This window comes from Falco cherrug, chromosome 6 (genome assembly GCF_023634085.1).
Source record: "Falco cherrug isolate bFalChe1 chromosome 6, bFalChe1.pri, whole genome shotgun sequence".
NCBI lineage: Eukaryota > Metazoa > Chordata > Aves > Falconiformes > Falconidae > Falco > Falco cherrug.
This window is the reverse complement of record NC_073702.1, coordinates 74,549,016-74,564,888: the sequence shown is the minus strand read 5'-3', so window position 1 is coordinate 74,564,888 and position 15,873 is coordinate 74,549,016. Positions and strand designations below refer to the sequence as shown.

The window sequence follows — 15,873 nt, the reverse complement described above, 5'->3', positions numbered from 1 at the left end:
CAGCAGAGAGTGCATGGTATGTCAGGAGACTTGGGGTGTTCCTTCCATCATTGCCTTTGGAAACACTGGGAAAACGCATGATGTGGCACACTGTTAAAGTGTGTGGTCAAATCATGCTTCCCTTGCCAAGGTTGTGGCTGACCGATGTGTTTCTTGATCTTGGAGGGTCAAGCAGAAAGTCCGTAGCCTTAGCTGAGTGGGACTCTGCAAAGGAAAGACACAAGGCAGCATCTTGATGAAACCATACAGTCTTACTATTTCTATTAGAAGGGGTCCCTAGACTACATCCTGCATTTAATATTTGCAGCAATGTACTGCAATTTTTCTAAAAGAATTAATCACTCATCATCTTCAGTAAATTATTGTTAAATAAATCTTACTACTTCTCTTTGCTGCTCTTAGCACAGTTTCTTTATAAATGTATATAAGATAATTGATTGACCAGTGGTTTAGGGTTTGCAAATCTTAAGGGAACACAATACCTTGTAAAATGTCATCAGATGTTGCCAGCCTGAAATTTCTAACTTAATTGACTTTTAACATAATTAAAGTTCTGTTATAATTTCATTTCTTAGAAGACATGTTCTTGTGTCCCATTAAGTTTCAAGTAAGAAGTCTCAAGTGTAAAGGAGTCTCTGTCCCACAAATTAAAGCTGTAATTGACTGCAGACGGATCTTCCTCCAGTATTTATTCTTGCAGCTGCAACACGGGACTATACTGGATCCATTCTTAGTTTATCTATCAAATCAGGGTTTGTGAGGTTTGGCTGACACATGTTCCACTTTATCTCATCTGCTTTAATCTTCAAGAACTGTTAACATTTCACCTGGCAAACTCCTCTCCCAGCCAAACCGACAGCAGGAAGCAATGAAACCTCATGAATGAACCAGCTGGCTCAGTGACTTCAGGCCGAGCGTACAGGGTTATTAGTGTTGGAACTGTCCTGGCTGTGGATGCATATATTTAATTGCTTCTCCAAGCCAGCACTCTCAAATGCCCGAAGTTTTTTTGTTGCTGCCCTTTAGTCATGTTTCTGTCCTTACCACTTATCACAAGGTGATGTCTCCATCCCATCTCTTGGGTGGGCCTCTTGAGGGTGAAGGGATTCTATTTACTGTAATTCACAAAATCTACTGAGATGCGTTTCTGTCACATGCTGGCCCACAGTCTTCCCTAATCTTTAGCTGATCAAGGAAATCTTTATTAATGTGGAAACAGTGCAAAGCAACTCATGGAGTATTTTAAAATTGGGGTGTCTTACTGGATGCACGGCTTTCCCAGGTCTTGCTTTACATTCTGTAATTTTTTCTGCAGCTGCCCTCCGAAAGTGCTCTCAGGATTTCAGGGCATCAAGGGGTATAATCTCAGCTCCATATATTTTTCAAATTATAAGAAAGCCTGAAGTGAAGACAGAACTAACTTTACTGAAAATCTGTTTAAATCTACAGGAAACAAACTCAGCTTATCAAGCCTCATCCTTATGGGAGTCTGAATATTATTCTACACGTGCACATCTTTGTGTTATATCTCTGCTTGGCTGCGTGCAAAATTCTTAAAAGGATGTAACCTTTCTGCGAGCTTTTGGGTCCAAGGGCCCAGGGGTGTATTCCTACAGGTTTATCCTCCCATCCTTCCCCCCTTCGCTTTGGGGGCCCGCAGCAGAGCTCAGGCAGCTGTGACTGGGTTGGCTTTCTCAAGTTCTCTTGTTTGTGCTTGAGAATCTGTTGTGGTTACAGCTGTCAGTCCAACACAGCAGCCGTTGTGGTACCGAGGGCTTTTACATAGTCAGAGAATGCACAGAATACCATAATGCAGCTTTATTTGTATCAGCTCCAGGGCTAAGCTGTCTTCCCAGGTGTGGCATTTAGGCTGTGCTGCCATTCCTGGTTTGAAAAGATTAGTTTTCTTTGTTCGAAGACAGCATAAAAGTTAAAATGTGAACAGAATGGGAGGCTGGAGAAAGAGTTGTCTGTATTTGGCTTGATGCTTCTATTTTCCGCAGAACTTGTAGTTTCAGCAGCAATAGGCTTCAAAAGCGGATGTGGTTTATGTTCCTGCTATTCAAATGTCTCAAAACCAGTAACAGTCAATCTGTTTCTGTGCCTGGGTTTCAAATGTTAAACCAAATTCACGTTTTCTTCGCGTTTCACAACTATGAGCAAGGATTAGTTTTACAAGGACGGGGACGCAGTGTTTGGCTGGTCGAGGGTTGTGTTTGCAGCGGCGGTGGACTGGGAACATAGCTGGTTAGTGTAAGCGTGAGGCCGACGGCTCTGCTGAGCACAGGTTTTCCGGGCGAGGACAGCAGCCCAGCAGCTGCGAGCACGGTACTTGCCCCACAGAAATGGGGTGCCCAGACACGAAGGTACTTCATTTCGTTTCGCATGCCTCGCGCATGGTCCTTCCTCCGAGAATAATACAAAATAGCTCAGTATCCCTGGACTTCTTTTCAGTGTTCTTAACCATTTTCTTTACTTTCCTGAACCCCGTTAAATTTTGTGGACCATGTGTGATCAGCACAACAGTATGCAAGACAATCAATGTGAATACCCTGTAAAAATTTTACATACTTCATTTTTCTGTCCTTACATGTAGCATCCTCTTGTTGGCCATTTTCATTCACCTGTCAGCTGTAATGGATTCCTTTGCTGAGATGACGCAGTTCATTTAGATCACTACAGGTCCTATGAATATCTTGGGGGTTTTCCTCCAAAAATTTACTTAGTCCTTTTTTTTTTGGTGTTTTACTTTATATTTTTATTTACTTTATATTTGGTCTTTTGTTCTCTGGCTATATTTCTCTGAGTTTCCACACAATTCTGTCTGACCCTAACTAAACTAAATAGTTAATATTTTACTGTTCCCAGCTTTCCAGTCTATCACCAAGCACTAAACTGCTCCCTCCTTAGTACATGACCTTGCAGAATTTTTTGCAGATTTCTTCCCTGATTACCATTTGGTTCTGTTGTCTGCCTTCTGTCCCATCCAACATCAGGCTTGTGCCAATTCTTTGTTTTTTAGACAATAGCCAAATAATTTTTAGAAGCCTTTTGTTGAAAATCTCTGGAAGTGTGAGTGAACTCTTAGCAACAGACTTTCTTTTCTTCCAGTTCTCTTTATTGATGCGTTCAGAAAATTCCAATGAGTTGGAGAGATCGGCTTTTCTTCTCCAGGTGCTGATCAGGCTGTCGTCTTTTCCAGCATCATCTTACTCTTCTTGAACTGCTATTTTAACCAATTTGGAGACAAATGCAAGTTTACAAACATTCTTACTGCTATTTCAAAGTACAAATATAACCTTTACTTTCCAGGTCTTGGGGGATGGTTTGCCTTTTAAGGGGTAATTCTGCCTGCTGTGCCGACTGTCAGCTTTTATCATGTGGATGTATCATCTGGATATGGTAATCTTGTCAGTGACTTCTGAATTACTGGGTTCTTACCATAACTTTTTATTGTTGTTGTTTTTAATGACATTTCAGAGTCTGATATTACCTCATCTCAGTTGTGTATGCCTTCTTAAAAACTTGCTCTTTTTATTTAATGTCTGTGCCACATGTAAGAATTCTGCTTGTTGCAACTTGTTGTTAGCAATTCTATGTATGTTATTGAAATGTTGCTTTCTGATGCTTACGGTCACTGCATTATTTTTGGGAGCTTCCCTTATCTCTGTGGAATCAGAACAGGATCATGCTGTGGCTGTTGTTAATGAGGAGCTGCTGGCATGATCTCTTAACTCCTTTCTGTTGCAGACAGGTACTGGCTTAGCATTGTGTATTCTAGAACTAATTGCTTCAGGAAGCAATAATCTAAGTATTTTATGTGTAAATCTGTTTATTATTCTTTACACTAGAGGTCATGCCCCACCCCGCCACAAGCAAACATTCTTCGACTCTTTGTTTCCTTGATCTTAGAGCAGGCGTTCTCTACGCGAATTCCTGTGCAGATATATAGATACACAGACTGTGGATTTGCTAATTTGTTTTCTGTTTAACTGGCTGCCTCCATAGCCAGTCTCACAGATTACCTTTAAAGTTCACTGCAGGTGCAGCTGTACCTCGTTGATGTTCTTGGCTATGCATATGTAATGTTTGCTTTGTTATGGCCATCGTGCAGTGTAAGGCATTCTAATTAATGTCATCTCTGGTTTTTTTTTGTTGTTGTTGTACTATTTCAGTCTCAGCAACTAAACAGCTTTAACTAGCCCTAGTGTGCTGATTACCTGGCTTTTTACGTAGGTACATGCAGTGGGTTAAACTGGGCCACTGGCCAGTATAGTATGTGTTTGCCAAGACAACAGAGGCAAAACGGTGATTATGAGAGACCGGGACCGAGTGATTTCCCTGGCTGGACATGTACCCATCGCCCTGCTGCCGAGTATTTTGAGTATCCTGTGCCAAATGGGTATATCCAAGCTACATGACCAGCTGTTATTTAATTCCTGTCCCTGGTTTGCTGGTTGTAAACGAGACCGTTTAAAAGTCTAAATCACCTGAAACTAAAACCCTTGCTTTAGGGCTCCATATGGCTAGGACTAGATTTCCTTAAGTGTCTAGGCTCATCCACTGAGAATATATGTTTAACTGGGATATCCTGCATATTCCCATATTTCTTTTTAAAACGGAGCAAGTGATAGTCAAGTTCCACTTCCTTTACCTGTAATTTATCTTCCACTCTTGTGTGGGATTCAGATTTAATCTGACCAGAAACTGTTATCAGTTAGGTGTCTGACCACAGGTCATTCCACATGAAGACAGCCATTGCCTGTGTTTGTGTTTCAGCTGGATTTGAATTGGCTAAACCGTGTAAACCTGAAGCTTTTTCCCAAGCTGCAGTGTTGTTTGGCAGCATCTATTTACAAGATGAATAAAAAAAGAGATGGACAAGAGAGGAAGAAACTGCAGTTGGTCATAGGAATTGCTGTTGGCTTTCAGAGGAAAACAGCTGCCTTTGTGGTGGGGAGGAAGTAGAAATGATTGTTCATGCAAGAAGTAACATTTGCTAGAGGTGCAATTGTTACGAGCCTCATGGGGTGATCTGAAATGGTAAGGACTGGTTAACATGCTGCAGGCAAATGTATAAAGGTCAGATTATGTATACTTTTTTCTTTTTTTTTTTCTTGTAGTATCATCTAGACTGTCACAGACATCCTCTCCTCAGTCAAGCTGCCCATCACCTTCCATCCAGACAGGCAAAGTCATCTCCTCATCCCAGAAGCACAGCAAGAAGGCACTCAAACAGGTAAGTAGCCTAGTCTGGAACAGAGTTGAGGGACCACTGCAATAAATTTATTTCTCTGGCAAATCATTTTTCTCAGTGAAACAGCAGTCTGCAGGGAGGTAATTCAGGACTTCCTGGATGTCTCATAGTAAACAAGGTTTGGCTAAAAGATCCTTCTGTCTTAAAGGTGATTCAAAATATTGTGCTGTTTAGTTATTTTGCTTTTTCCCTACATAAGCATCTGGACTTTTTTAAAATTATTTTAGAGAATGGGTGGAAAGCAACAGCATCTTTTACTCAGCCTTTTGATGAGTGCACTTAGCTTTCTACAGTCTTAGTAAATGGAAGGTGTTTTGGGGAAAAGAATTAAATCCACTGACTTCTTCCCCGAGTTAGCAGCATACTTTCCCTTCCAAGGAATTCTCTGTGTGCAGTGTGTATGTATATGTGGAGGGAAGAAGAGCACGCTGACTTTGTGTTGCACCTCCACTGGGTGTTAAAAGAGAAAGAGGAGGACTGATTATTTTCCATGCTTGGGGAATGACTGTTGAGTAGACAGTGTTAATTGTGTGCACACAGGATGGAATGAGTGAGTGTACTTCAAATGATTTGTTTCTCCTAATGAAAAATGCAAGATAAATTAGGCCCCTGCACATCTTATTTGCAGGTGTTTCCCCAACTGCATTGTTTAATTTTCCATGAAACTCAGAAAGGAAATGCTTTATCAGGGTTAGATTTACTCCTTAGTAAAGTAAAAATCTGTAAGGAGTTATGAATCAAGTTGCAGAGGAGGTGCTAGTCCATGGATTATGGAAGCTTGTCACACGCAGATGAAATCACAATGTGTTCCAGATACGATGTACCTTTTCCAGCCCAGCCTGTTTTCCTGACTTTTTCCAGCTGAGAAGCAACACTCAGGATGGCATTCAGCTACCAGAGATGCTTGTGGCCTTGGGAAAAGGATCTGCAGTGAGAGAGAAGGACCTAATTAGGGCATATTGCTGAGGAGAATATTACAGGAGAAGATAAGGCAGCTGTATAAACTGGAGCTTTGTTTCCAGCAGGAGAGAGCTCAGCTGATGTCAAAATGAGATGCCAGCTTCAGGGAATCTTCTCTTTTCTTTCTTTTCCCACTTGGCTGTTTCTTGACAGAAGCATCAGTGTTAGTATGATGTTGCTTGCTGCTAGCTGCCATAAAGAAGTGAGATTGTGTTGTGACTTTAAGCAGATTTTCTTCTGAAGTTGAGAGTCAAGCTTCCACTTTCATTTGAATCCTCAGAAAATTGCTTCTCGCTAATTCAGCAAGATATTAATTATACTCTTTGCTTTTCCCTTCTCATCCCTCTTTAAGCCTGGCTGGCAATCATTTCTCACCAACATCCGCAAAGGCTTTTCTCTTTTAAGAGAGTGATCAAACAGGCTCAGGGCTTGTTACAAACAGTTCTTTCCCCTCTCATGCTCAGCAGCTCCCTCTTCATTTTCTCTGGTCTGTAGGTTCCTGTTTCACAGAATCTCAGGTTGGAAGGGACCTCTGGGCAAACCCACACACCATTTCCAAACCCATGCTCCATCTGCTTCTCTCTTCCTAGCCTCTGTCCTTACATGCCTAATAATTTTCTGCTTTTCATGTCAGAATTCCCCATGTTCTTGCTCCCACAGACTTTCCCTCGCCATTTTTATTCATTCCCCTCTTTCTCTCTTCCAGTGCAACGTTCTTATCCTGAGATGTCTATTTCCTAAGTATCCTTATTGCAGCATTGTCTCTGAATGTAATGAAATACGTCAGAGCCAACGAGATCCAAAATTTAGACAGTGTTCTCAGTGTCACTGTTAATCTCATTCATTTTGGGGGAAAAATATCAGGAACCCTGAAAGAGAAATGGGGAACCACATGGAGGCCTTGATGTCTGCATAGCATACCTGTTTGTACTTCACAGTTCTGCAGCTGTCTGCAGGGCAAAAAGCTGTCTCTGGTGGTCATCATCTTCCACCACAACAGCTCTTCTCCCTGAACTCAATTCTTACGTCCCGGAGTAGGCCATCAAATTGTAGCATAGTGAATTGCTTGCCTTCTAGCTGCATAGGAAAAAAAGCCGTTGCCGAAGAACACCATTACCGTTCAATTGTTCTAACTTACCTTACTTAAGTTTGCTCTAGCTTTAGATCAAACTAAGACCATGGCGTGCCTAATCCTTTGCTTAATTTTAGTTCCAGTGGAATTCTGCTGGTTTGACCCAATATCGCATCTTCCACCTCTTCCTAAACATGGTTGCCACTGTGGTCAGGAAAAGTTATAGAAAGTAGATAAAATGAGCTAATACAGATAGGAAGGAGACAGCAGTGGTTTAGAGTAGTAGGAAAAACATAAGCTACTGAGTGAAATGGGAATTGAAGAAAGCTTTCATATTTTTATATCTGTGACAGATTATTTGCTAGTGTGCACTGGAGAAGAAAGCTGGTTGGATTCATCCCTCTCGTCTTAAGTGCTCAGTAATTGTTGTATTACTGGAGGGAAGAGAGAGCAGACTTCTAAGTAAGAACTTTTAATCCTGAAACACCATGGTGCCACTATGCTGACAATAAGTATCGGGTTCTTTAAGAAATAAGGATCAGGATTTAGTTCATAAACACATCAGAGTTAAAACTGTAAAGTCCAGCTGAATAATACGGTGTACACTGGTGTGCCATCACTACACAGTACAGTAAGCAAGCAGATGGCTGCATTCCTCACCACTGTTGGGAAAAATCCTGGGTTAGAGGATTGGCAGAGGCATGTCAGTGCTCATCCTGCCATAAAGATAAAACAATGATGGGCAGAAACCCCCTTTGTTACAGTGAGTGTCTGCTGATACAAAACCCTACCACATTTAATTTATAATCCAAATCCAGAAAAATGAGCAGTTTCTCACCTGTCGATGGAAAATGCAGGTACTACTCTAATACGTTCCTCTGATCCTCTCCAATCCACTGACCTTGTCTCATCCTTACTTAGCTTGAGTGGTCATCCCAATGCCATCAGAATTCACAGAAACCCAGACTGGTGGGGATTGGAAGGAGCCTTAAGAATCCCCCTGGTCCAACCTGCCTGCTCAAGCAGGGTCACTCAGAGCCAGTTGTCCATGGCTGTGTCCAGACAGCTTCTGAATACCTCTGAGGAGGGAGGCTCCACAACTTCTCTGGGCAATCTGTGCCAGCACTTGGTCACCCTCACAGTAAAAAAAGTGATTCTTGTATTCAGATGGAATTTCTGATCCTGTGCCCGTCGCCTCCGGTCCTGGCACTGGGCACCGCTGGCAGAGCTGCCTGCGTCCTGTCGGCACCCTCCCACAGGTGTTTATGGACACGGATCCAACCCCCTGAGCCTGCCCTGCGCCAGGCTGAGCAGTCCCAGCTCCCGCAGCCTTGCCCCAGAGCAGAGGGGCTCCAGTTCCACAGCATCTTGGTGGCCCCTCGCTGGACCCTCTCCAGCCTGGCCGTGCCCCTCTCGGGCTGGGGAGCCCAGCACTGAGCCAGCGCTCCTGGGGTGGCCTCTCCAGGGCTGGGCAGAGGGGAAGGATCCCTTCCCTTGATCCATATCTCATCATGGTGTTTTAATATTAGAAATTACACCATCTCCTTCTGATGAGGTTTATACCGTTGGCTTCCATCTTTATCCATTACACTTTTATCTGTTCCATGCAGATGGCCAGGGACTGGTTTGGGCTGCACTTAACAAAAGCTGTCCTTTTATGTGAAGGGAGCTGTACAATACAGCTTTTCTTTTGCCCACTAGGTGCATCCCCGTGGGTTTTTAACATCGGTATTGGACTGTAGGCAGGTGCAGAGCAAGAAGGTGGGTGCTTAGGAGCAGCTCCTGCTGCTGTCCCTGTTGTCACCCACGGTGGAGCTGACAGGGAGGAGCACAGCTGGGGACATAAGGTCTTCGTTTTAATTGCGGTTAAAGGAAGTGCTGATGAGCCTGAATGGTGCCATTTTGATTTATGCCCTTTTTCAGCTCTGTAGAACTAAGTGGTGGTTTCCGCCCTCAGCGGCGGGGTTTGCCTCAGAGCGGCCCGCTGTGCAAATGGGCTGAGGGACACCTGCCCTCCACGGAGGGTGGCACAGCCAGGACAAGGGACAGCTTCAAGGCCAACAGAAGGCCAACACTGAGCCCCTGGGCACAGAGGGGGAATCTGGGGGGTGCTGGGGGGGCTGCTGCCTTCCCGGCTCTGGGGAGATGCTCCGCTGCTTCCAGAGTCTTCCGCAGCTGTGTGGAGCCTGGAAGCTGCCACCTGATCGGTGGGTGTGGAGAAGTTAGAGCTTTCCTGATCAGCTGGTACCTGATAGAGGTGGCCTGACAGTGTGGGGCTTTGCATGGCTGGAGCTGCTGGAGCGGGGACCTCCATGGGGTGTTAGGGGGGAGCGGGGTCTGATGTTGAGAGGGCTGGAGCAGCTCTGCTGTGGGGACAGGCTGGGAGAGCTGGGGTGGCTCAGCCTGGGGAGGAGAAGGCTGCGGGGAGACCTTAGAGCACCTGCCAGTGCCTAAAGGGGCCGGCAAGAAAGCTGGGGAGGGGCTTTGGGCAAGGGCAGGTGGCGATGGCACACGGGGGAATGGCTTTACCTGAGAGAGGGGAGATGGAGATGAGAGATGAGGCAGAAATTCTTCCCTGTGAGGGCGGCGAGGCGCTGGCCCAGGCTGCCCAGAGCAGCTGTGGGTGCCCCATCCCTGGCAGGGCTCAAGGCCAGGCTGGACGGGGCTGGGGGCAGCCTGGGCTGGGGGAGGGGTCCCTGCCTGTGGCAGGGTGGTGGTGGGACTAGATGGTCCTCAAGGTTCATTCTCACCCAAACCATTCTGTGATTGTGTATGGCGTTACAGGTGGCCTGGTGCTGTTATAGGGGAGCTGAGGGATGCTGGGCCTGGTATAGGGTGTTATGGGGAGCTCTGCCTGGTGTGGAGTGTTACAGAGAGTTGGGCCTGGTTTACAGTGAGGAACAGCGGGCATAAGTTTAAAAGTATAAGGAAGAACAGGACATAAGGAGAAGCTTTATGCCCATGAGGGCAGCCCTGCAGTGGAGCAGGGGCCTGGAGAGGTTTCGTCATCTCCATCCTTGGGCGTTTCCAAGACTGGCCAGAGCCCTGAGTAACCTGGTGGAGTTTGGACTGGAGGAGGAGGTTGGACTGGAGACCTCCTGAGGTCCCTTTCAGCCTGAGTTATTCTATGATTATGACAGGACTCAATATAAATTTAGATTTATTCAAGAAACCTCAAAACATTTATAACCAAGAACGTAAGTGCAAAGCTGACACAGTATTTAAAAAGAGATATCTAATGAATAATTTTTCCTCCTCTTCCCACACATGCCTCAGCCACCGTTGGCGTGGGCACTTCGGGCGCTGCATGACCAAGAACTGAGGTGACACAATGAACAAAAGGAGAATTATTTTACTTAAGCTGAGATAAATGCAGCAATAAATGACGTACAGAATAGCAGATGAATTGAATATACGAAACCTTAAATATTTGAAGTGATTCGCATAATGGCAGTACAGCATTTGCACAGCCTCCTGAACATACTAGTAGTCTTCGCAGTCTAGTGCTTTCTTGATATTCACTGTTGCCTGTGGTTTATCTTCAAAGAAGAATTTGTAAAAGCTTTCTTGAACTTGTTTATAGATTTGTTACTTGTATGAATGCCAGGTCTCTCTTTCTAGATCTCTTTTTTTTAAAAGCCTTTGACCTCAATAATAAGAGGTTAATTGCATATTGCAGAGGTTACTTCTTCCTACTGATATTCAATTTTCCTGTTTCAGTTTGCTGAATTTTTTTTTAACCTGTGGTAGAAATGGATGGCTAAATAAGAACTATTTCATAAATCAGAAAATAGGGTTCTAACGTGTCTGTTCATTATCCGTATCCTCTTGTCAGTCTTCCTCATTTATGTCTTTACAAACTGAAAGTCAGTCTCTCGGCTGTTTTCCTCCTGTAGCAGATTCTGCAGGTTCCTGCCTACTTTTAGTCTCTCGCCTAGTTCTAGGTACAGTATTGTTGTTGCTGTTATGTAAGGTGTTAATGGTCCCACTCATTTGTATATATGCAACACAGATTTCCTGTTACTACTTAGTATGAGATTCCGTGGTATACTTGATATGTTGAAATTTATTCTGCTGTTAAATTTATTTGGGTTTGGCTTTCATTTTTTGAAAACAGACACTTTGGTTTGGGTAAATGCTGCAGTTTCACCAAATGCCTTCTTACTTCCGTGTCTTAGTCATTTGTGCCTTTTAGACTGTATCGTGGTACCTTAGCAGTCTTTTCGGAAACAAAGAATTATATTTTCTTCCCTTTAGTGTCTTAATCTTTGTTACTGTCCTATTACAAAAGTCTTGCCTAATGGGTAGTGTCTCTGTTGAAGGTTTTTAGTAAGTTACTACTTGCTTCTCCAGGAGACAGAAATGAATTACATGATGGTACTTTTACTTTGAAGTTATTTGTATAATTACTTCTTGAACCAGCTCCAGATTTGGAATCCTTTCTCTTTGCATTCTCTAGAGCGTTGGGGTTTTTTGGTGGTTTTTTTTTTCATGAAACAACACAACTTAAAATGTTCTGCATCCATTAACATTTTGCTTTAGATGCAAAGGTAGAAAATTTGTAGTAGTGTATTTAAATAGACAGTATCATATTTAAATAGACAGTGTCAGTGTCCCACGCAAACTGAGTGTGTTTTGGAAGTTGTTTTGAACTTTTGACATAGTTAGAATCAGCTATCAGTTGCTGTAAAAAAAGCAGTTTGTACTGTGTACTAATGATTTATAAGAACATTTTCAATTTCTTTTTGGTTCTGTTCTTCTGTCCTCTTCCCCAGGCCTTGAAACAGCAGCAGCAAAAGCAACAGCAGCAGCAATGCAGAGCAGGCATGCCTGTGTCGTCTAATCAGCACGTCCTTCTGAAGGCCGTCAAGGCAGCCAGTGACTCCACACCTGCAAAGTCTGGTACGTGGCAGTGACACTATGTGTTCTTTTACTGTTGTCTCTCTTCAACTTGCCTTTTGTTGTTCTTAGGGGATGAGAAGAAAGTGTTCTTTTCAAATGGCGTTCTTTCTGTTTCTGAAATAGTCGAGCTTCTCTTTTCCTGGCTTTGATTTTTATTAGGAATGCATTCAGTTAAGAATAGATCTTGAATAGATCTTATTATGCCATTGTGTGATTAAATAGCTGCTTTCTGTGATGTCTTCCCCTGTAGTTGCCTGTACGCTGTGGTCAGGTGCTTCTCATGGCTAAGCAAACAAGATGGTGTTTCTTTTAGTATTTATTTTTTTTCCGAAGTAGCTTCTTATTCTGTAGTGTGGCTTTCATGTCTTGTTCTAAAGAATGTACGTTCTGATCTGAAAGATCCCCGAGAGAGTTGCAGCACTTACGCTGCATTAGAAATTAATGAGGTCACTGCTCTTCTCTTGCTCATTCAACAGCGCGTTAGCACCTTTACCAGCAGCAGCGTTTTGCTAGCTACCATAAATTCCTGGTAGTTACTTCTAGCTAGTTTTCTTTAAATCCTTTTCAGTGTAACTGATTTCCATTATAAGCTCCTGGTTCAGTAAGCGTGGCTCAAGTTGGTTTCTTTTAGATGCAGAAAATGCCTCTGTGTTTGTATAGACTGATTTTCCTGTTGTACAGGTAAATGACTTTGCAGATAACGCAGTTATTTTATGAATCCACAATTTGTCAAGTCATCTGTAAGCATTACAAGTAGTGGCTCTCTACCATCCTACCATCACTAAAACATCCATTTGCTTTTTTGGTATTTATAGACCCACTGGTCTGATGTCTGCCATGAAATCAAAAACATTTGGCCTGGTGACCTGGGCCCTGCACTGCTGATAGCACCTGCATTGAGGAGTGTGTAAAAGCAGGGTAGGCATGTAGTAGTGTGCGGGATCCTCCAAAGCAGGAGGAGTTGTCTTTGTATTTCTTGGACTGGGTGGGATTTTCTTCAGTGGATTTACCTAACCTGGTGGATGGGAAAGTTGACTTTGTAAATGCCTCGTGGCAAACACCATGCTGTAGAAACTACTCATTTTGGGGCTTTTTTGAGCCAGGCTCCTTATACCTTTACTTGATGTCTCCTAATTATCAAACAGGCAGTGAACAACTGTTGTTTATTCAACAATGTTTCCACTCATGACTTCTGTAGGCATCTCTTTTTCAATCTGAGGAGAAATCTACTATTATTTTCTCATTCCTCTTATGGAAAGCTATGTGTTTTTTGCAATAGAGAATGAAAACTGTACACAGTATGCAGGGTGCAAGATGCATTTTGAATTTGTATAGTAACATTTTTTCATTCTATATTTTGTTCATCTTTTCTTAACAACTCCTAGCATTCAGTTTGCTTTTTTTGACCCTGCCAAAAGTAGGCATTTCCCTAGAACTTTTCAGTCTGGGACTCTTTCCTGAGTTGTGATTATCTATTTTAGGGCCCAACAGTACATCTGTAAGGTTAAGGGAGCTGTTCTTTTTGTATATCACTTTATATTTCTGTACAGTGAATCACACCTGTTCTTTTATCACTCGGCCATTCATTGGCATGAAGTCCTGCAGGTGTAATGGAGCGGGGTGTTGGGACCTGAGAAGCAAACAGAATTTAGGTACACAGGGTTAGTATACGTGGCATAGCAGTGAGAGAGGCAGGAGCAGGATCAGCAGTGTGTGTACAAAAGGAAGAGGGCTGGCTTTTTCAGGGTGAGATCTCTTCCAAAAACCAACAATCTCCTCCTCTGCTTCACAGCCCTGCTGATTCTGATCCTGCTTCACAGTCTTCTGCAACACGTGCACAGTCCCTGTCTAAGCCCTGTGTACTTCTGAAGTCCCTGGCCTTATACCCCATCTGTTACACTAATTATCATGGGTAAAATGCTGTGCTGCTTGTCAAACTCAGGCACTTCTATGAGACAGAAACTCCCTCCCCCTCAATAATTACCCTTTTTTTCCATCCTTCACCCTTGATTTACTTTACTGGCCCTGATTTATCTCGGAAAGATGGTGATCATGAAAATGTAACTATTGAGGAAGATGCAGCAAGAATGCTCGCTGTGGAAGACTTCTGTCAGGTGTTCTTTCACAGATGGAGTTGCTGAGACTGGCAGTCAAGGCCTGGGGAAGAGGAGAGAACACAACCAAAAAGAAATTAAAAAAGGGAGAGGAAATAATCAGATCACAACAAAACTACATCTCCAATCCCAAATCCTAAGCTATTTTTCTTCTTAAAAATGATTTTTTGGTAAAGCGTGATAACACAGGTAGTACCAGCCTGTTACCTTACAGAAAGAAGAGGTTCCTTCATTATTCTTATTCCAGTCCCAAAAATTCCTCTTCCAAACGGTCAGTCCTTCAGCCAACAAGCCTGCGCTTAGAACAAGAAACAACTGCGTGTGGGGAGAGAGAGAAGCTGCATCTCTGCTACCAAGTCAGTCATTGCCAAAGTACTGGGCACAAGAACTGGCACTCAGTCAATCCATTCTGCTAAATTCCCTGACGCAGCTTTGACTCGGGACAAGCCAGCAGTCTCCTAGGCAATACTTGGCACAGCTCAGTGTGTAGCACAGGCCAGACGTCATTCCCTGCAGGCAGTTTAATTTGTGGTCAGCCCTGCTGCGGGGAGACGGGAAGCATAAGGATGTGAACAAAGCTAGTTTGTGCCAGTTGTTCTCTGGGCCAGGGGAATGCCCAGTGTCACCGTTCCGTTTACTGGTATAGAAGTAGCCAGAGAGGATTATACAACAGCAATAAGACAATATTAGCGTGAAAAACATTTTGCTTTTGCATATTCCTGGTGTAATTACATGAATGTTTAGCTGAAATTCACTGGTCAGGTTAAGAAATCTCATAAAGCCTTCAGAAAACAGGCCTAGGAGCACCCTTGAGAGCACATTTAGTCCGCATCCTTTCTGCAGGGCAGGATCTATGATGCAATCCTGACAGATGTTTTCTTCAGTCTGTTCCGAGAGATGCGCTGACGCAAAGGCCAGAAACTTCCAGCAAGTCTTGCCCTTCCTGCTTTAACTTTACCCATAAAATGTTTTTCTTAGCCTCTGATCAGAATCTTTTTTTTGCTTCCTTGGGTTTGAACCCAAGATTTCCTGTCCTATCCACTATGGACACAGTGCAGGTTGTTTGATTGCTTCCCCCTACTGTCTTTTACATAACAACTGGAGATGTTTCCTCATCTCGTGCCGAGTTTCTTTAGTATCAAATTCTTTCTGTGTTTTAGTTTGTTTGTTTATTCTCCCTTTCAAAGTAGTGCTGAACAAATCCAAACCAAAACTAGACCAGTCTGTCCTGGCTTGCTGGTTATGTACTGCTGGAATGTTTCTTGTAACATCTGTTCAGCCATATGCAAGGTTGCGGCTATGCGCCATATATCCGACTGAAAGGAACAGGCTTATTTATCAGCTGTACTTCATGCATCATTTAATAGCAGAGTAAGTACTTAACAGTTGATGAGGTTGCCTGTTGTTCCCAGGCAGCTCTATAGTTCACACCCTTTCAAAAAGGTTAAGGAGAAAAAGGTTAATATCATCTTCCTTGTTAGAAATGCAGTCCTGAACTGGCACTTGTGCCCTTTACACCTAGACTGGTGTGGTCTGAGAAGGAAGCTAAAATTAATCCAGTATAACAT

General features: G+C 43.4%; 1 protein-coding gene across 5 annotated transcripts in view; it reads left to right on the top strand.

Moving 5' to 3' along the window:
• Positions 1-15,873, top strand: part of ASXL2 (ASXL transcriptional regulator 2) — a 133,462-nt gene that overhangs the window by 87,844 nt on the left and 29,745 nt on the right. For 3 of the 5 annotated variants that reach the window (XM_055713998.1, XM_055714000.1, XM_055714001.1), the window contains 2 exons: positions 5,124-5,239; positions 12,065-12,191. In XM_055713998.1, the coding sequence (XP_055569973.1) occupies positions 5,124-5,239; positions 12,065-12,191 (243 nt within the window). Of the gene's footprint in view, positions 1-2,213; positions 2,367-4,779; positions 5,044-5,123; positions 5,240-12,064; positions 12,192-15,873 lie in introns of those variants that run through there. The other 2 variants (XM_055714002.1, XM_055714003.1) reach the window with 2 other exon arrangements.